The following is a 21,356-nucleotide window of genomic DNA, read 5'->3' as shown; positions in this document are numbered from 1 at the left end:
TCAAAATCTGCCACCCACTTTCAAAGGATCTGTATCCCTTTGCTCCTTGCCCATTCATGTATCTGTCTAGATACATCTTAAATACACTATCGTTCCTGCCCTACCACCTCCGCTGGCAATGCATTCCAGGCACCCACCACCCACTGTGTGAAGAACTTTCCACATATATCTTCCCTAAACTTTTCTCCTCTCACTTTGAACTCGTGACCCCTAGTAATCGAGTCCTCCACTCTGGGAAAAAGTTTCTTACTATCCACACTGTCTACACCTCTTATGACTTTGTAGGCCTCAATCAGATCCCATCGCAACCTCCTCCTTTCCAATGAAATTAATCCTAATCTACTCAACCTCTCCTCATAGAGGGCACCCTCCATACCACGGAACATCCTGGCAAACCTCCTCTGTACCCTCTCCAAATCATCCACATTCTTTTGGTAATGTGGAGACCAGAACTGTACGCAGTATTCCAAATGTGGCCGAACCAAAGTCTTATACAACTGTAACATGACCTGCCAATTCTTGTACTCAATACCCCAAATGCCTTCTTGACCATTCTACTGACCTGTGTTGCCATGTTCAGGGAACCATGGACCTGAACACCCAGATCTCTCTGTACCTCAATTTTCTCTAAGATTTTTCCATTTACTGTGTGGTTCACTCTGGAATTACATCTTCCAAAATGCAGCACCTCGCATTTGTCCGGATTGAACTCCATCTGCCATTTCTCTGCCCAACTCTCCAATCTATCTACATTCTGGTGTATTCTCTGCCAGTCCCCTTCACTATCTTAGTATCAATACACCAATCTTAGTATCATCTGCAAACTTGCTAATGAAGCAACTTAGACCTTCCTCCAAATCATTTATGTATATCACAACTAACAGTGGTCCCAGCACGGATCCCTGTGGGACATCACTGGTCACAGGTCTCCATTTTAAGAAGCTCCCTTCCACTACTACTCTCTGTCTCCTGTTGCCCAACCAGTTCTTTGTCCATCCAGCTAGAACACCATGGACCCCATGCGACTTCACCTTCTTTATCTGCCTTCATTAGGGAACCTTATTAAACACCTTACTAAAGTCCATGTATATGACATTAACATCCCTTCCCTCATCAATCAACTTTGTCACCTCTTCAAAGAATTCTACTAGGTTTGTAAGATATGACCTTCCCTGCACAAAACCATGCTGCGTATCCTAATAAGCCCATTTTCTCCCAAATGGATATATATCCTACCCCTTAGTATCTTCTTCAGTAGCTTCCCTACCATTGACGTCAGGCTCACAGGTCTGTAATTACCTATATTATCCCTGCTATCCTTCTTAAACAAGGGGACAACATTACAAATTCTCCAGTCCTCTGGGACCTCCCCCATTTCAAGGATGTTGCAAAGATATCTGTTAAAGTCCCAGCTATTCCCTCTCCTGCCGATCCAACTAGTCCCCCTCCACCGACACATTCATTCAATTGGCAGAACTGGTCCTCACCCTAAACAACTTCTTCTTTCAATCGTCCCACTTCCGACAAACCAGAGGGGTGGCTATGGGTATTCACGAGTCCCAGCTATGTCTGCCTCTTCAGAGGATACGTGGAATAGCCCCTCATCCACAACCATACTGGCACCATTCCCCACCTTTTCCTCTACTACATCGAAGACTATATTGGTGCTGCCTCATGCTGCCATGACGAGTTTGAACAGTTCATCCACTACACCAACACCTTCCACTGTGAACTCAAATTCAGCTGGACCATCTCTAACACCTCTCTCCTCTTCCTGGACCTCTCAGTCTCCAGTGATTGACTCAACACTAACATCTACTTCAAATCTGCCAACTCCCACAGCTACCTTGCCTACACCTCCCCCCAAACCCCTCCTGCAAAAACACGATCCCTTACTCCCAATTCCTCTGCCATATCTGCTCGCAGGATGAATGATTCCACTCCAGGACGTCTCAGATTTCCTCCTTCTTTGAGGACCATAATTTCGCCTTCCCTGTGATCAACAACGCCCTCAATCACATCTCCTCCATTTCCTGTACCTCCACCCTCAAGCCCCTCCCCGCCCCAACCACAACAAGGATGGAATTCCCCTGTCCTCACATTCCATCCAACTAATCTCCAAATCCAGCGTATCACCCACTGCCATATAGTGAGACCACACCACCAAAAATATATTTCCCTCCCCACTCCTATTTGCATCCCACAGAAACCACTCCCTCCGTGACTCCCTCGTTAGATCCACACTCCCCACCAATCTCCTCTCCACACCTGGCATCTTCCCCAGCTGCTGTAAGAGGTGCAAACCCTGCACACACATCTCCCTCCTCACCTCTGTTCAAGGCCCCAAAGGATCATTCCAAATATGGCAGAGACTTACTTGCATATCCTAAAATCTCTTTTACTGCATCCGTTGCTCTCAGTGTGGTCTCCTAGACATCGGAGAGACCGAGTGCAAACTCACGGAACAGTTCAGGGAACATCTCTGGTCTGTACACACCAACCAACGCCACCTTCCTGTGGCCATCCATTTCAACTCCAACTCCCACTCCCACGATGACACGCCCATTCTGGGCCTCCTCCACCACTTCAACAAGGCCACCTGCAAACTGGAGGAAGAACACCTCATCTTCCACCTCGGGAGCTTATGGCCACAACATTGAATTCACCAGTTTCCAAATCTCCCCACCTCATCCCAGATCTAATCCTCTGACTCGGCACCACCCTCTCGATGACACTTCCCACCGACCTATCACAATCACCTCCTGCCTTTGCCCACCTATCACCTGCCTTTTCCCTAACTCCACCCCCCAACTTATTTCTCAGCCCTCTACCCCATCCTGATGAAGGGTTATGCCTGAAATGTCAGCTCATAGCTCTCTTGCTCCTCAGATGCTGCCTGAACTGCTGTGCCTTTTCCAGTGCCACATTTTATTGATGACTCTCCAGTATCTGCAATCCGCACTACCTTCGAGCCCCAATGTTTCCCAATGTTGTTCAAACCTGGCCATGACTTCGGGATTCAACTCTAAATGCATTTTTTTCAGCAGCGCCCACTATTTTAACACAGAGACAGACAGCCAAACCCAAATCAGCCTTTCTACCTCTGGATTTGCAACGCAATAAAATTAAAATCAAAGACCCTGCAATAGTCATTCCAATGGTTCCTAACTGGACTTTTGATTAACCAATTCCAGACTTTGTGAATAATTAATTTCCAGACACTGGTTTTGTATCATACACAAAAGACTTGAAGTTATTGTGTATCTAATAAACAGTTAGCAGAGAGAAAGTTAAACACAATAAGCTAATGAAAGTCTCTGCTTTAAACCCAAAACACCTGCTTTCAGCCCCATTCACACAGAAAACGGACAGACAAGCCAACACTTAAGGCACAAAGAAAATAACGAACTATCAGATTACTTAAAGGTCTTCCATGATAAAATGATTCATAGGCATAAAGGTAGACTCTTTGGTATTTTTTCTTAAACTTTGATCAAGGTCACCTTCTTAGTGCACCCATGCAGAGGCAACAATACTTCTGACTCAGCTTTCTAATCTTTGGGTTTCCAGAGGTGATGCAGCAGATTAGGCAGGAAGCCTTCAAATCTTCATGCTGTCTCAGGAGCAGCCCAGAACCATCTCTCAGAAAACATAGTTCAAAAAATAATTGATTCCTCCCAAGGCCTCAATTGCCATTCAACAACTGCTATCTGGTTGAACACAGGGTCTCTTTTAACTTGCTTGAACTAATTCCCATTAATAGGCAATTTCAATATCTGCCTAAAGACTTTGCTCTTCCTGGGATCACTGTTTCTGTTAAAACATTTTTAATTAGCTTGCAATTAGTCTTCAGGCCTGACCTCACAAACAAAGCTTGATTCGTCTGTTCTCCTTTTACCACAAGCTGTCCAGAAGTCCACCAGTCATTTTAAACTCATAACTCAAAACTGAAAAAAAGAATGAAAATACTCAAAGATCACTGAGGGTTCTAACACCATCAAATTCAGAACTCATGAAATCAACCAGAATATCAAATCATTGAGCTGCAGGCATCCCCATTTAACCAGAAACAAAAAAGTCTAGCACTGAAAAGCTGTGTCCGCCATCAAATTCATCTCTGGCATAGACCAAGTATTGTCCTCTTTGACCATGCAAAAAACACTTGCCTCAGATCATGAGCTGTCCATTTGGATTGCGCATCATTGTATCACATCACTTATGGTTCCCAGACACCAGACTTATTCTTGGACCATGAATAATCTCTTTACCCATATACAATCCTCGTGATCGTAAACTCTATCCACTTCATTTTCTCTCGAAAAAATCTATAACAAGCTAAGATTGTGGGGAGATTACTGTCCTCCTGCTGCTGACTATGATTCTTGGTATATGTGACTCATTGGAGAGTAATAGATTGGACAGGATTACCAGTGACCAGATTAAACGATAAAGTGACAAGGATGGGGCTCAAAGATTAAGCAAGGTCAGCCCAGCACCACAAAATACTTCAACCAACAGTGACTATACTTGTAAAATAATTAATTAATTGCAAATTAATCTGACATATACAGAGGGTGCAAAAGTCAATTTATTGCAATGTGAATAATTTTTAAGATTCTGGAAATCCAACAATTTCATTTTTACTCAATTGGCAACTTTACATGATAGAAGTTTAACTCGTAGTATTTGTGATCTCTGGATTATTATGGTAACATAAATCCGATATTACCATAGCTCTGTAAGTACTGGGCTGGAATAACTGAGAAGCATGGCAGAGGATGAATTGTTTTCTGAAACTAGGTAGTTTGTTGCTTTTGAGGGTGTGGAAGGATCCCAGTCTTGTAAGAGTGACAGGGGGTGTAATATCCTAACCAACTGTGGCAAGTCTGGTTACGGCAGGAGGATCACGGCAGCAACATCAGCAGCAGGGTCATTCTCTCGGCATTGGGACCGGTGGCGGCAGCAGCAGCAGGGTCATTCTCTTGGCATTGGGACCGGTGGCGTTAGCAGCAGCAGCAGGGTCATTCTCTCAGCATCGGGACCGGTGGCGGCAGCAGCAGCAGGGTCATTCTCTTGGCACTGGGACTGGTGGCAGCAGCAGCAGCACGGTCATTCTCTCAGCATTGGGACCAGTGGCAGCAGCAGCAGGTCATTCTCTTGGCGTTGGAACCGGTGGCGGCAGCAGCAGCAGGATCATTCTCTCGGCTTTGGGACCAGTGGCAGCAGCAGCAGGGTCGTTCTCTCGGCATTGGGGCCAGTGGCAGCAGCAGTAGCAGGGTTGTTCTCTCCATATTGGGGTCAGTGGCTGCAGCAGTAGCAGGGTTGTTCTCTCGGCATTGGGGCCAGTGGCAACAGCAGTAGCAGGGTTGTTCTCTCGGCTCTGGGGCCAGTGGAAGCAGTAACAGACTCTTTAAGCTGGCAGTGCTGGCAAGGCGACATCTGCAGCCAAAGGAGGACTCGTGGTTTGGAGATGGCCTGACAACAGAGCCAGGGGACTCTTGGTTGCAGAGCGAGTGTGGATTCAGCAACGTCAGCAGTGAAAGATGGCGTCAAAAGTGGGATGAGGAGAAAGTGAGGACTGCAGATGCTGGAGATCAGAGTCGAGAGTATCGTTCTGGAAATGCATAGCAGGTCAGGCAGCATACGAGGAGCAGGAGAATCGACGTTTTAGGCATAAGCCTAATGAAGGAATTTTCCAGCACCATACTCTCAAATCTAAAGTGGGGCGCCTTCCTACATTGATGGGTCTGGCGCAGGTGGTGGAGGTCTCCCTTGAGGCTAGGTGACATCATGGACTGCATTGAAAAGACTTATATTCTGAACCTTTTGCTTCTTTATTTTTTCTAATTTATTCATATGACCTATACTGGTGGACTATTTATTTCCTTATTTTTCTACATTTTTTTTGTTCCCTAAGAATTTGATCTTAACTATCTGTACCTAGGTCCTTTGTACCTAAGATGGCACTGTAGTGCGGGGCTTGTAAACATTTCACGGTACTCATTTGAGTACGTGTGACAGTAAAGCCAATTCAATTCAATTCAACTCAACATGGCTAAACCAAGTGAAGCTGTTCCCTAAAATGACAGTGAAATCAAGATGTTCAGGGATAACCGCAAACAGTAAGCAGAACTTAAATTACAATCAGAATCCAGACATGGAAATTATGTGCAAAATAAAAAACGCCAGCTGGTGATTTCCCAGGACCACGTGCATGTATTATAGAATGCAGGACCACAGAGAGACTCTGGAACATGGCTGAGGGGAAGCCCCATGAGACCTATTCCAAAAATAGTGGATGTTGAGTACAAGCTCTAGAATGTCAATACTGCCTGTTTTTAGAGTAAAGTGAGTCTCACTGATTTGGGATGTTCTCTACATTATTGACACAAACACAGTCTAAAATGAGAACACAGTCTCAGAGACACAAATACTCACCAATTACAGCATTTGAAATGGTGATCTTCAACCACAGTCGGTTACGGATCTCTAGCCCCGAGTCAGACAACTGCATGGCCTTGACAATAACAGGCATGTCGCTCTTAACTGTGAGTGGAGTATCCTCATACTCTGAGCAAATTAACAGAAAAAAATAAAAGGATCTGATCCTCAGATTTATCAGAATATTAAAGAATCTATTCCAATATTGCACATTCCATAGGAACACTAAAAGTGGTAAGGGGATTATTGGAAAATCAAAATTAGTACGTGCCACCAAACAGGGATACAATAGTTTAGCCAATGAGCTTTCTTTCACCCTTCAATTAAATCAAAGCTGAACTGTATAAAAACTCCACTTATCAGATCACATTGGTTCTTACCTTAACTGACTGTGGAAGAGTTACTAAACGTGGAAATGATATCATTATGATATGATATCATTAATGCTACTGTCCCACAGCATGAGATTTAGGGCAAGTCCCAAACCAGTAGGTGGCAGAGGTCAAGGTAAAATTTATTTTCTAAGTTTTTGAGAGGATTTCCTCTGGCCCAGAAGAGCCTCTGTCCACCATCCAAAGCCTCAAGCCCTCTGTACCACTGAGCTTCTATCAGAGGGCTTCCACTTCCCATCAAAACCTCAGGATAGGGCATGTCCTAAGCACATTCTTCAAGTTAAAATTATGGCTTAAATGTTACATACAGAGAGACAAGACTAGAGAGCCTCATGACCTCACGCCAATATAAATGTGAACCATTCAAGCAGTCCACCTCCTATACACTTGACAGGCTCGAGCATAGAGGATCCCAAAACTGAAATGTTACTTACTTTCTGAATCTGGGACGGAGCTGGTTAGTGAGGAGCTGGTGGAAGTGATGGCACTGGTGGTGGGGCTCATACCATAGCGAGGAAATGTTCCTGTCATAGCAGTAGTATGAGAGATCCAGGCCGCTGGGTCAATGGGTCTCACTGGTTCTGCTACAACACAAAAAGACCAAAGGAAGATTAGACAAAGAGCTGAACTCAGAATGAAAAGAACAACAAAATTGTACATTTATGACTCAAGGTGTACAAGTTCATCAGCAGCTGAGAGAAAGATATCACACCTCAGCATTATGCTGCAGGTACAATGACAACTGCAGTGTCAGCTCCAGAGAGCAGCAGTTAGAGAAGCTCATTAGAGATGGTTGACGTACCTAACAGAGCTTGCTCTACTTCTTCAATGGTTTACATACTGTAACAGTACAGTCCAAATTGAAATAACACATTCTGAGTAAACCAGTCTAAATATTGTTTAATAACATGCCTGTTAAGTTCCTTGGAATGCTGGAATGAAAGGCAAGTTGTGGCTGGTGTTGTAGGCAATCCATTGTATTTCTTAACTTTCTCCATAAAGCACAGGCACAAAGTTAGAGACTGAGAGGGAGAAAGGGAGGGAAAGGCAAATGGAGAGGCACAATTAAGGGGAGGAGGGCAGAGAGAGAGGGAGAGAGACAGACAGGCAGACATACAGACACACACAGTTGGAAACGATTACAGAGAAAAGGAATGCCAGAGGGGCAGAAATAAAATGTTAAATAATGCCCTGTAGGATTTTTAATTAAAAAAACTAGAATTTCTAGAAAAGTTAAACAAACACTAAACTTTGATATTATTATTAATAAAATTAGAAATTGGAATTTAAACACATGTTGTAGCTGTGACCTTCACAGGCTAGAGAAGCTCGAATGAAACACAGCTATCATTCACAGAGCCAAAAAAACATCAGCCAAGTCAACATTTATTCCTTATGAACTACTACAGTTAAAATGCTGAAAGTGTTGCTTACTCCTGGGGATGGTGAAATAGCTCCTCGGGGTGGGGTCCCAACACTTGGCTACTGTTAAGCCGATAGGTCTGGAGAAGCAAACATAGTGAAACAGTTACGAACTGTTGCAAAGATTACACAAACAGAGGATTTGATAAATTTGTCCAGGAATCAAGAAAAAAGGAAACTGAAGGCCCTTATGGTTCAGGGAGGAGATGGAACATTGTGTGAAGAACTGAGTGCACAAACCAGGCTGATCTCAGCCCTCTGCATGAAATTGGATAAATGTAGGATTCAATCGAGATACCTGCTATATTCGAATAGGTAGCTAACATGTGTTTGACCAGTAATGGTGCTGTGATCCTGTAGTACCACCCATCTAATTTTCGTGGATTAACACCTCTGCAGGCAGACTGTGGTAGGATTTCTGGTCCCAAAGTAGAACTGATTGTTCTACCCTAAGTAACTTCAGGGGGTGCTGCATTAGGAAAACAAACCTGAACAGGGAAGGTGAAAAAATGTTTTAGACCTCTGCCCCTTGGTGAGGAGTTCACTGCTAGGTCATCACCTTCCATGCAGTAGTCCATTGCTTATTGCTATTGCTTAGGGTGACCCTGAGCCATATCCCAGTCTTCACAAAACATTTCTTAATCACACATGGAGGTTAGTGAAACTTATAACTTACCCAGGTTTCGAGACAATTTCCCGAAGAATTCTCACAGCATCATCATTGCTCATGTTTTCAAAATTGACATCATTGACCTAAATCATAGAACAGAAAACTGTTCAGTTCAAGGGGCTGGCTAAACTCTAGCAATCAACAAAGAGAATCATACATGAGCCAGGGAGACAATGGCAACATCCCAGGGATGTCAGCTTTTAGGTAAAATCCATAAGTGTTTTAAATTAAACTAACTGGATCTTGAGATACAATTAATGCCTCAAAGTTGCTTTTCACTTATGCTGAACATACTTCAAATTTTATGCAGTGATGTGCAAAAAGGCATCCAATGTTTGGACTGACGTGCCAAAGGAATAGAATGAGTGACTTATCCATCATCGTTGCAAGTTTATTGGGTGATATGATCCACAGGAAGCAGATGAATCACCATATACTGGAGTATTTTACACAAGTTTCTTCTTTTGCCTATAATATGATTTGAATGTCACTTCTAGATTAATGTCAACTAGAAAACACTGACAAATAGAGGTTAGCTCATTCTTCCTGCAAAGCAGTTAAAAATCACTGATATTTCTGGTATTTAACATATAAAGCGATAAATGTGAGTTATAAATTTTGCACTTTGTCATAGTCAAATTTTTTAAACATATGTCTCAGCTTGCCTCCAAATTGAGTCGACCAGTTAGAAAAATCAGATAAACCTGAGAAACTCAGATAAGCAATAAATTGCTAAGCAAGGTCCAGATCAAATTACACTGAAGGTGAAATCTGCAGATGTGACTGATATTTTCTCTCATTTAAAGGACTGATAGTTAAACCTGTAACTACTGCAAAGCAATGCGTTCCTTCCATCGACACGGTATTACGTCTGTTTACCAGTCAAGGTCTAAACCACAGTCTGGTTAAGTGTTTATTCTAACAACTTCAAAGCCGAGAAAGGCTATGCAATGGCACATCTTGTACCTGCCAAACAAAATATGATAATAAGGGTTCCCTATTCAATCCCTGGATTCATTTCAATTTTCCTAGACATTAACAATGCAAAGGCACAGTCTTGTTTAAAGGGAGCAAGGGCTTGGACACTTAAGTGGCCTGAAATACCAAACCAAGAACTATCTCAAAGCTGTAAAAAAAAAATGCAGATACACATACCGTAGACATTTCACCATCAAAAGCTCTGGTTTCATTTATTTAAGTTAACAAATAATGATGGAAGTTCAAATGCAGGAGACTACAGGGAAGTATCAAAAACGACAACGTAATTCACTACAGATCAAGGCCAGGACTCAACCAGTGGACAGTTGAACCTCGGCCAAAACATTCAGAGGGAAGGGATGATGTTCAGAGTGCAGGAGACCAGGAGATAAATAAGTTCCAAGGAAACAACAGTATAAAGGGAAAGGTCAACAAGATTCAATGCCCAGAGGGTGTAGGAGAGAAGCATCTCGATATTGGGCAGGTAAAGTTTTATTTTGTCAACACAAATGCTTTTGTTTAATAATCATCACTGGTAGGTCGTATCCATAATAACTGTGGCCTCTGTCAGGACCTGACTCTTCACACACTTTGTGACCCACAGAAATTTCATCATCCAACAATGGGCTTACTTTCAGAAATTCTACAGAGCAGGATACAGAATAAAACTTACATATCATCCGGAACTAATACTCTACCGACAGAAGAACTGACATGATTACCATAGCTGCAGTAGTATTTAACGTAGATCTAAAGGCTGCAGCTGGTATACTTCGGCTTGAGATATTTCGCTCTTAGTTAAAAGTTTTATTTGGAATGGTGTAGAGGTGAAGACACTGACCTGCAGAAGCATGTCACCAGGCTCAATTCTGCCATCAGCTGCCACTGCACCTCCCTTCATTATTGACCCAATGTATATCCCACCATCGCCCCGATCATTACTTTGACCCACGATGCTGATCCCCAGGAAATTGTATCTTTCTGAAAAGGAGGAGGAAAATAAATTACAGTTCGTTTAAGTTTGTGTCAGTGATAAAGATCCTGACTTAATGGAGGAGGTAACAGTCTTCAACTACATGGCAGGATAAACGATGAATAAAACAGGACATCAAGGCAGTCATCATACGTCCAGGAGAGCCACTAAACTATATGTTGCAGTTCTCAAATGACATATTCAGAGATAATTAAACTATTTCACCTTGTTGCAAATAAAAGCTGTTTTATGCACATTTATAAACCAAGCTGAACATTGGGTGTGTGCTGGTTCTTCGAATACTCTACATCTGTATTAAGGCTACTGAAGGGATATGAGTTGAGAGTGCGGTGCTGAAAAAGCACAGCAGGTCAGGCAGCATCCGAGGAGCAGGAACATCGACGTTTCGGGCAAAAGCCCTTCATCAGGAATCATTCCTCTCTCTACTCTCAACTCTAATCTCCAGCATCTGCAGTCCTCACTCTCGCCTATTGAAGGGGTATACCAAATTGCTTGTCCATTGCTAGATTAGTATATTAACAAAACAAGATTCTATATTTCAATCAATAAAGATTCACTTCCTTAAATTTAACTAACACACATTTATTAAAACAAAATTGCAAAGAATATCATTTGTCTTTCCTAATCAACTTCACCCAGTGCTCAATGCATATTCCAATAGATCCCCAATAAACATTCCCCTACTGACATCCATAAACGCTCCCACTACTGACCTCCACAAACACCATAACTTCATGGGTAATAGGTAATAGCCCTCATTCTGCCTCCCAATCTGATTATTACATACATATTCCGGGAACACACCTGCCTTCACACGGCCATTAACACATTATGTTCACCTTCACCTACACATTGGTAAAAGATAAGAGTCACTCACCCATGTTGAGTGTCACGGTGATAATATTGAGGGACATAGTGGAATCTGTGATGCTGCTCAACGACGAGGACTGTATGACATAAAATAGTTGGTTGTTTAAAAGAAACAAAGTATAACATTTTGATTCTGTTGGTCTCTTGACATTTCTCTAAGAAACATCTATTTCTCAGAACTACTTAAATGTTTTAAAATATTTCTAAGAAATTAAGCCTTTATACTTAATGCATTTCACAAACTCGGGATGCCACTCTATGAGCAATTCAGTATTTTTGAAGAGAAATAATTGTTGCAATGTAAGAAACAAGACAGCAAATTTTAATATAGGAAATTCCTGGATGCAGCAGTGTGATCAATTTCTTGATTATCTTGATGATGTGTTGTGATCTTCCCTCCATATATTGTGTCAGCTGCTGATTGCAATCTTACCCTGTCCACCTGTTTCATGCGATGTCTCCGCCTCCTGCGTTTATGTCTTCTCATGAGTCGAGAGGAAGCACTCTGCTCCACTGAGCTACTTAACCTGAAGGAGTAAAGGAAGTCCAGTTAGCAGTCTGCATAGAACTGAATTAAACCCAGATCATATCATATTATCACATGCTTCACAAGACCAACATCTAGCTGCAAAATGACACCATTATCATGTTTCTAACTTTGTACAGAATTAGAACTTGGACTGCAACTGACAATCAAGACCCAGTCCAGGTTATCTATCAAACTGTCCACTTTGCATCAGGACTGACACATGCAATTTTTTTAAAAAGTATGTGCATTTGGAAGTCTCCTCCCCAAACTTATTGCCTCTCAACAGTGACAGTCGTTCAATTCCACTATTCCTCTAGAGTTTTCAGTTGATCGAGTGTTTCTCTTCAAAGGCCTCTAATTGCTTGGAGGAATACTTGGTGAAGCTTTTTCACTCAGCTCGAGAATAACTGGTGTACAAAATAATAATTACTCATGCTGGAGCTACATAGCAGTCAGTGTAAGAACTTTACCAAGCTGCGACCCAAACATGAAATTGTTTAATCCCCAAGGTTCTAGTAGGCTTATTTATAGTTCTATTCTGGGAAACAAATCATTGACTTGTTTCTTCTGTATAGTCACTGTCTGATCTACTAAATATTTTCTGTTTTCATTTCTGGTGTTGGTTGCTTCTAGTATTATCTGAAAAATGGAACAGCAACACAAACTGATTATAGATCACTGGCTAGGACTCACCTGGAGCAACCTGTCCAACTCTGGGTATCACATTTTCAAAAAGATGCCAATGTCTTGGAGAGTGTGCATAGAGGATTTATGGGAATGATACCAGGGATGGAGAATAGCAATAATGTAGACAGACTGCGGAAACCAATATTATCCTCTTTAATACAAAAGCAAGAAAGTTATAATGGATCTTATTCCCAACAAGAGTACAGTGTCTAATTCTCGGCACTACTCTTTAGGAAGGATATTAGCAACTCAGAAAGAGTGCAGGAAGCACTTATTATAATATTCCAGGGATCAGGGACTTAAGGCATGTAGCTAGAAGCTCGGAGTGTTTTCCTTGGAAGAGAAGGTTGAGGTGAGATATGACAGATGTTCAAAATATTGCAGGTTCTAGACAGAGTAGATAGAAAGAAAACACTTCCATTGGTGGAAGAGTTGACAAGCAGAGGACACTGATCCAATGTGAATGGCACAAAATCAATATTGAAAATTCAGGAAAAGCATTTTTTTAGGAAATGAATGGTTAGGTTATGCAAATGCTCTGGTGATTGTGGTGGAGGGAAGATTCGATGTGGAGTTATATAAACACCAGAAAACATTTTCAGGGTTGCAAGGAAATGGCAGTGAAGTGGGGCATGCAGAAAGCTGGCAGAGATATGACAAGCCACAGATATTCCTGTGCAGGAACCATTCTGTGATTCTATATGGCTCCATATGGCAGAAAGATGAAGGGGAGATTTTATAGATATGTTCAAACACATGAAAAATTTTAAGTAAATAAGAAGCAAATATTTACACTGATGGGGAAGATACTGAAAAAGATCCTAAGATTTAAGGTGACAGCATCCAGAATGAAATATTGCCCCGTGCATGCAAAGATGCTTCAGCAGCCCATTTTAGTCTGTTGATGTCACAGCCTGCGTCTGTGCATACATCACTAACATCACCACATTCTGTGTGCAGTGACAGCAGCTGCAGTGGATATGCATATGCTCCCAATAGTGGGTGCACATGTGCAGTGGGCTGGGACAATGTGGAGATGGAGGTAGTTTCTGCTATCACACCCAGCTGCCTTGGCAGGGACAGTTCAGAGAGCCTGGAGACATATTTGGAGGCAGTACTGCAAATGTGTGCTTGGAAGTTTGATGAGGAGGTGACATGGGGGAACAATCGCACCATGTTTGAAACTGGCTGCGACATTTGGTCATTGAAGAATGACAGAGTGATACGAAGCACATGCTTTTTTTTTATTCATTCACATCATGAGGGTGTCAGTGGCTCGGCGGGTATTTATTACCCACCCCTAATTGCCCAGAGGACAGTTAAGAGTCAACCAATGCTGTGGGTTCTGGATTCACATGTCGGCCAGACCAGATAAGGATGGCAGTTCCCTTTCCCAAACAGCATTAGTGTACCAGATGGGTTTTTTCCAATAATTTGCAATAGGTTCATGGTCACCATGAGACTCTTAATTCCAGACATTCTTTTGATTATTGAATTCACATTCCACCATCTGCTGTGGCGAGATTTGAACCTGGTTCCCTAGAACATTACCTAGGTATCTGGATTAACAATCCATCGATAATACCACTAGGCTGTCACCTCCCCTCTCTTTGTGCTATTTAGTGATGTCATTGCAGCATATGCAGCTTTAGAACAACCAAGAAAAAAATGGAGGAATGTTTTGTTTCTGACTTGCTTTGGCCTGAAAGGTACTATTATAAAGGCTGAAAGAAGATGCAGTCTTAACTATCAAAAAGAATTCTACAAATACTTGAAGGGAAAACATTTGCAGAAATGTAGGGAAAAGCCAGAGACGCAGCAAGGTTTGAAAGCTCTCTAAGAGAGCTGGAACAGGCAATTAGGCTGAACAGCTTCTCTGGGTTGTATCAGTCGATACAATAAGTTTAGAAACAAACAAGACACAGACTCTAAGCCCAACATCAATTGTACACTTTCAATATCAAACAAACCTTTCACTGACTACTTTTGAAAAACTCTCTCAACCTTAAACCTAAACATATCAATTATTTCAGTCTGCTGTGATGGGGATTGACATTGATTTCAATAATCACTATTTTACAAAGCTCAAATCAGCACCCTGTTGAAAACTCAATTTAGCAAGAGTTCTAAATAGTCAAGAAAGATTTATAGCTAAAGATAATTAAACAGAAATAAAAAGGATTAAAACTGCTTTCAAAATTATTTAACTCAACCCGAAGTGGCGAGTAAAGTCCTAGAATGAACAAGTAACCGGGAAAGTTTTAACTACAAAACATTCATATCTTCCTTGCATTATTAAACACACAACCACTTTTCTATTGGCTCAGTTGGGAAAGTTGCTGTGAACAACATTCTCATTTCTACTATCAGAAGCTTACAAGCTCCACCTTGGTTTAGTCTATGGTAGCAACTGGCCTCAGTGCCCAGGCTAGAAAGGAGAAACCACCCATTGCTTTTGCAACTCATCACTATCCAGTACTTCTTCTGCAAAGTGTGATAGTGTGGACATACAGGAGACAGGAATGGCTTTGGCTGTGATTCTGTTAGAGAGCAATACCTGTTTCAATTCTCACTTAAATAAGGTATAAGGCTACTGGTTCTCTTGCAAACCAAACCGAGACAAGACGACAGTGGCTTTCAGAGAGGAGAGGAGCTGAACGTCAGTATCAGTCAGCACCTTCAGGGGAGGAGGGGGAGCTGAACCACAATGAGAGTTTGCAACTTCATGAGAGGAGGTGGAGCTGAACCCCAAGAAGAGTCAGCACCTTCAGGAGAAGAAGAGAACAATCAGAATAAGAATTTTACAGCAATGGAGGAAAGGCTGGGGTGTGGCACTAAATGAATTACACCTTCAGATGGGTCAGCACAAAGATAGTTTGATTTATAAAATAAAATGCAAAACTGCAGTGAGGGGGTTAGATAATGCAGTGTTATACTACTGTTTTAAGTATGCTATTAAGCTAAGGACCAGGATTACACCACATGACTCGCAGTCATGAGGAGGTGAAGCAGCAGTGTACTAGACTAAGAATGTGTACAAAAGTTGTTGTGTAATGACAAATTATCAGTTTGAGTGTTAAATAAATTTACTTGAGATTTCAAGTAGGTTCAACTCACTAAGTACAGGGCGACCCCCGTATCTGCGAAATCGTTTTCCACAATTTCAGTTACCTGTGGTTTACCGTGACCTGAACATTTTATTGGGAACTTTCCGGAATCAGGGACGAGGAGGCTGCCAGGAAGTAAATTTCCCATTGAAATGAATGGGTTCGCTCCTATCTGCATTTTCGGGCTACTTTTGGTCTTGGAACGTATCACCCACAGATACATATCACCCACAGGTACATGGGGTCTACAGTATGTGTGAGTTAGTTTGATATTAAGGAACATAACACAGGGTAAAGTTGCTATTGTCAGAGGACGATAGGCCTGCTCGCTCATTAGAGACAGATACCTGGTGGTGAGTTTAATCTGAGGGTCATCATGCCTCACAAGAAGGCAAGGTAGAAAAAAAGTCACACATGGTAACCTAAGCCTGTTCAAGAACTGAACCCATGCTTTTGGTGCCACTCTGCATTGCAAGCCACCAGTCCAGGCAAATGACCAACTGATCCCCAACTCTCAAAATAAGATGACGGCATCAACAACCACTTCATATTGTAGATGAAGCTCATGCCCTGCTCTGAGCAAGCTTTACAGAATTCTATGTACAAATGTTAAATTTGGTTTGGATTCTGTGCAACAAGGAAGGAAAACTTAAATTTCTAAATAACCTCTCATCCTCAGGAAACTCAGAATACTTCATGGTCAATGAACTACCTTTGAGAGGATGAGAGGATCAAGTCCTGTCGCGAAACCGAGATTTTCAGTCATTTGACTGAGAAGGAAAATTGTATCAATAAAGTTTGGCAGTTAGGGAGAATTGCCTCCCTACAATACTTTACTCAGATTCTACACAGCATTTGGTGAGGGGATATTTTAGTAAGGCTTCCTTTCTTGTAAGATAAGACCATAAAAAATAGGAATAGGTGTAGGCAGTCTCCTTGAGCCTGCTCCACCATTGAAAACAGTTGATCTGACATTCCTCATGTCCACTTTCCGGTCCTTTCCCCTAACTTACATGACTTATATTTTTCAGCTTATACTTAGATAAACTTGCTACTTGGCATGTAAAATCAGCTCAAATTTCTGATTAGAGCTTAAATTTGCTGGATTTATGTCAGTCTAAACAGCGAGGTTTCTGAAATCTCCAGCAACTGAAGCAATAGGTCAATTAATCACCTTCCAAGAGCCTCACTCCAAACTGGCGTATTTTCTATGGCAAAGTGAAGGTGAACATTCAGGAGACTGTTTACCATTGTCTCTTTCCTCAGATAACAGCCAGCTGAGTTAGAAGGAATTAAAGCAAAGTTTGTGTTCCACTACCAGTAAACACCATGATTTACTAAATACCTCACACCTCCTAAAAAAATGTTTACCTTCGCCATTAAGAACTGTTTGGTATGGTACTGAGCCAGGAAAAAGATGCAAGAGATTAATTGAAGTGAAACTGGATGATTGGTCATGGAAGTGAAGCAAAAGAAACTGGAGCTTTTTTCCAAGATGTTCAGAATTATAGTTGGTTTTTGCAAAGCTAATCAGGGAAATCTCTTAATTTTGCAGGTAATGGTTATGTCCTGACTCACTGATGAGTGAAAGAGTCTAATAGTGATGAGGAAACCATTGTTGATTGTTATTAAAATCCATCTGGTTCACTAAAATCCTTCAGGTAAGGAAAATTCACCTTGTCTGACCTCCATGAGAATGCAGACCAAAACAATACATTAACCCTTCAATGCCCTTTGAAACGGCCTAGCAAGCCATTCAGTGTACCTATGCATTAGGAAGTTTAACAAAATAAACAAAACCAAAAAGACCACACCACAGTGACCAAGGCAATGGAAATGACAAGGATATACATAGCATTGTTGGCCCTGAAAAGTGTTGTTTACTAAGATTGAGAATTATACCAAATTTGGGAGAGCACTCTCCAGGCAATCAAGCAAAAACCTGACATATAATTCTCATGAAATCAGACCATGTCCCAGACATCAGCATCACAGGGTATATCCTATATCACAGGCTGGGTGGACCCAGCAGAGTTGATGGCACAGTGATGTAGAGTCAGAAGGAAATTGCCCTGGGAGTCCTCAATATTGAATCTGGAGTTCATGAAGTTTCATGAAGTCAGGTCAGACACAGGCAAGAAAGTGTCCAGCTAACTAGCACCTACTGCATCTCCCTTGGATGATCAATCAGTTCTCCTCCATGTTATGTGCCACTCGAAAAAAACACTGATGGTGGCAGAGGGACATAATGTACTCTGGATGGGGAACTTCAATGTCCATCACCACGAGTGCCTAGGTAGCACCACAAGAGGACACTACTGTTAGATTGGGTCGCACTCTGTGGGATACAAGAAGGGTACACCACCTCGTCTTTATCAGTCTGTCACAGATGCATTTGTCCATGACATTTATGAGTAGAGGTACCACTGCACAGTCTTTATGGAAACTAGGTCCCATCTTCACATCAAGGATACCTCCCATTGCGCTGAATGAGAGAGATTTTGTTCTAGCAACTCAAGATTGGGCACACGTGGTGCACTGTGGGCCACCATCAAAATCAAGGTGGCAATGAGGTCAGGAGTGAAGTCGATCTCACAGAACCCAAAGTGAGGTGTCAGTAAACAAGTTATTGTTGAGTGACTACTGCTTGTACCCAAACAAAATCTGTAACCTCATGGATTGACACATACTGCATTCTATCATTAACACCATGCCAGCAGATCAACCCTGGTTCAATAAAGAGTGCAGGAGGATACACCAGGAGCAACACCATGCATACCTAAAAAGGTGTCAATCTGGTGAAGATGCAACACAGGAGGCAGCAAGTGATAGACAGAGCCACGTGATTCCATAACGAGCGCATCAGATCTAAGTTCTGCAGTCCTGCCACATCCAATTGTGAATGGTAGCAAGCAATTAAACAACTCACTGAAGGAGGGGGTTCCACAAGTATTCCTAGCCTCAATGATGTCTTTTGCTCTGATGAACTGACACAAGGTTGAAGCATTTGTAAGCCAATTGAAGCCAGAAGTGTCAAGTGGACAATCCATCTCAGCCTCCTCCTGAGGTCCCGAGTATCACAGATGCCAGCCTTCACTAAATTCATTCCATATGGTATCAAGAATGGTTAAACTCAGTGAATATTGTAAAGGCTTTGGCACTTGAGAACATCCTAGTAATAATACTGAAGAGTTTGCTCGAGAATAAGTTTTTATCAAGCTGCTACAGTGCAATTGCAACACTGGCATTTTCCAGCAGTGTCAAAACATTGTCCAGATATGTCCAGTATTTCTAACAAAAAGCAGGACAATCCAACCTGGACAATTACTGCCCTATCGATCTATGCTCAATCAATAGCAAAGGTGGGAGGTGTTGTTAACAGTACTATCAAGCAGTAGTTACTCAACAATAACCTGTTCACTGACACCTCACTTTGGGTTCTGTGAGATCCTAACCTCATTGTCACCTTGATTTAAAGATGGACAAATGCTGAACTCAAGAGAAGCAAAGAGGGTGACTTTGGCATCAAAGCATTTGACAGAGTATGCAATCAAGGAGCCCTAGAAAATCTAAAGTCTATGGAAGAAAATTCTCCAGTTGCTGGAGTTACAAAAAAATGGTTATCAGCCACAAAATATCAGTGCAGGAATTCCTCAGGGTAGAGTTCTAGGTCCAACAATCTTCAGCTGCTTCAGCAAAGACGTTATCTTCATTATAAGGTCAACGGTTGGGATCATTGATGATGAAAGCACAATAATCAGCACCATTCACACCTCTGCAGGTAATGAAGCAATCTGTGCACAAATGAAGCATGGCCGAGAGAAGATTCAATTTGGACTGGTAAGTGACAGGTATAACACAAGTGCAAAGCAACTACCTTCTCCAACAGACGAGAATCAGATCTCTCCCGGATGTTGAATCCACCAATAAAAAAAAATCTAGGGGTTACAGTTGACAAGAAATTGAACTACATCAACCATATAATACTGTGGTATTAAGAGCAGATTAGATGCTAGGAATTCTGCAGCGACTATCTCACCTCCTGTATCCTCAAAGCCTGATCACCATCTAGAAGGCACAGTTCAATAGCATCGTGGAACATTCTTCACTTGCTTGGATGAGTGCAGTTTCAACAACACTCAAGTAATTTGACATCATCCAGGACAAAACAGTCTGCTTGATAGAAGCCAGTCTACCACCTTCAACATTCACTCCCTGGAATACTGACACCTTGTGTACCATCTATAAGAGGCACTGCAACAACACACCAAGGATTCGTAGACAGCATCTTTCATATCCGTGACTTTGTCCACCTAGAAGGAAAACTGAAAAGACTTGAGGTTCCAGCATCAATTCCTGTGGTACACCAGTCATGATATTCTGCCATTCTCTTAAAAATTCAGGGCCCCAAAGGCAGGCAGCTAACTACCCAGACATAAAATCAGATCAGCCCCATAACAAGGCAGGGCTACCTCTGACTTTTTGATCAGTGGACAGGGTCGTTATCACCAGGCCCTGAATTCAAGTGAACATCTTGAGCAGAGAAGGGGAGGGAAAAAACCCAACAAAGTGAAGAGATGAACGAATGAAACTTAACATAATCAGGCAGAATCTGACAGGAAGTGACCATGTGACCTAATGAGCAGAAAGGGTATCTTTTCACAATATTATCAAAAGACACAGAAGTAAAGTTTTAATGGTTGAACATGAAATATTGCTTTGTCCAGCCATGAGTCCAGGACAGCCCTTTGGTTAAATCCTGATTAATTTTCATTCTTCCAAAGTAACCATCAGTGATTTTTCTCAACATAATTTACAGTTTCTCTGTCAAAAGTAAGTGTTTTTACAGTAGCAACGATACAACCATAGATTGTCTCTAACAAAATTTCCAAGACAATGCAGAGATAATATTTTAAAAACTGAAGCCTGATCAAACAATTGGGCTTGAGGAGTATCTTAAAAGAGGAGAGAAACATGGAGTTGAAGAGTGTAGGCAAATTTTTTTTCATTATTTATTCATTGATGGCATCTGGGCATTGCTGACCAGAGCAGCATTAATTGCACAGAAGATAGTTAAACACATTGCTGTGGGCCTGGAGTCATATGTTGGCCAGACAAGATAAAATTAATCAGATGACATTTTACAATAATCAGCACCGGTTACATGTCATCATTAGTCAGCTGTTTATTCCAGATTTCACTGAATTCAAATTTCACCTTCTGCCATGGTAGAATTCAAATCCATGTCCCCAGAACATTAGCTTGG

General features: G+C 41.8%; 1 protein-coding gene across 4 annotated transcripts in view; it reads right to left on the bottom strand.

Moving 5' to 3' along the window:
• Nucleotides 1-21,356, bottom strand: part of LOC122540344 (segment polarity protein dishevelled homolog DVL-1-like) — a 125,478-nt gene that overhangs the window by 5,257 nt on the left and 98,865 nt on the right. For all 4 annotated transcript variants that reach the window (XM_043675922.1, XM_043675923.1, XM_043675924.1 and 1 more), the window contains 7 exons: nt 12,201-12,294; nt 11,775-11,844; nt 10,745-10,884; nt 8,932-9,008; nt 8,268-8,335; nt 7,268-7,417; nt 6,439-6,570 (listed from right to left, as the gene is read on the bottom strand). In XM_043675922.1, the coding sequence (XP_043531857.1) occupies nt 6,439-6,570; nt 7,268-7,417; nt 8,268-8,335; nt 8,932-9,008; nt 10,745-10,884; nt 11,775-11,844; nt 12,201-12,294 (731 nt within the window). The remainder of the gene's footprint in view (nt 1-6,438; nt 6,571-7,267; nt 7,418-8,267; nt 8,336-8,931; nt 9,009-10,744; nt 10,885-11,774; nt 11,845-12,200; nt 12,295-21,356) is intronic.

This window comes from Chiloscyllium plagiosum, chromosome 34 (genome assembly GCF_004010195.1).
Source record: "Chiloscyllium plagiosum isolate BGI_BamShark_2017 chromosome 34, ASM401019v2, whole genome shotgun sequence".
NCBI classification, from domain to species: Eukaryota; Metazoa; Chordata; class Chondrichthyes; order Orectolobiformes; family Hemiscylliidae; genus Chiloscyllium; species Chiloscyllium plagiosum.
Note: the sequence above shows the minus strand (reverse complement) of the source record. Positions and strands in the feature narration are given on the sequence as shown.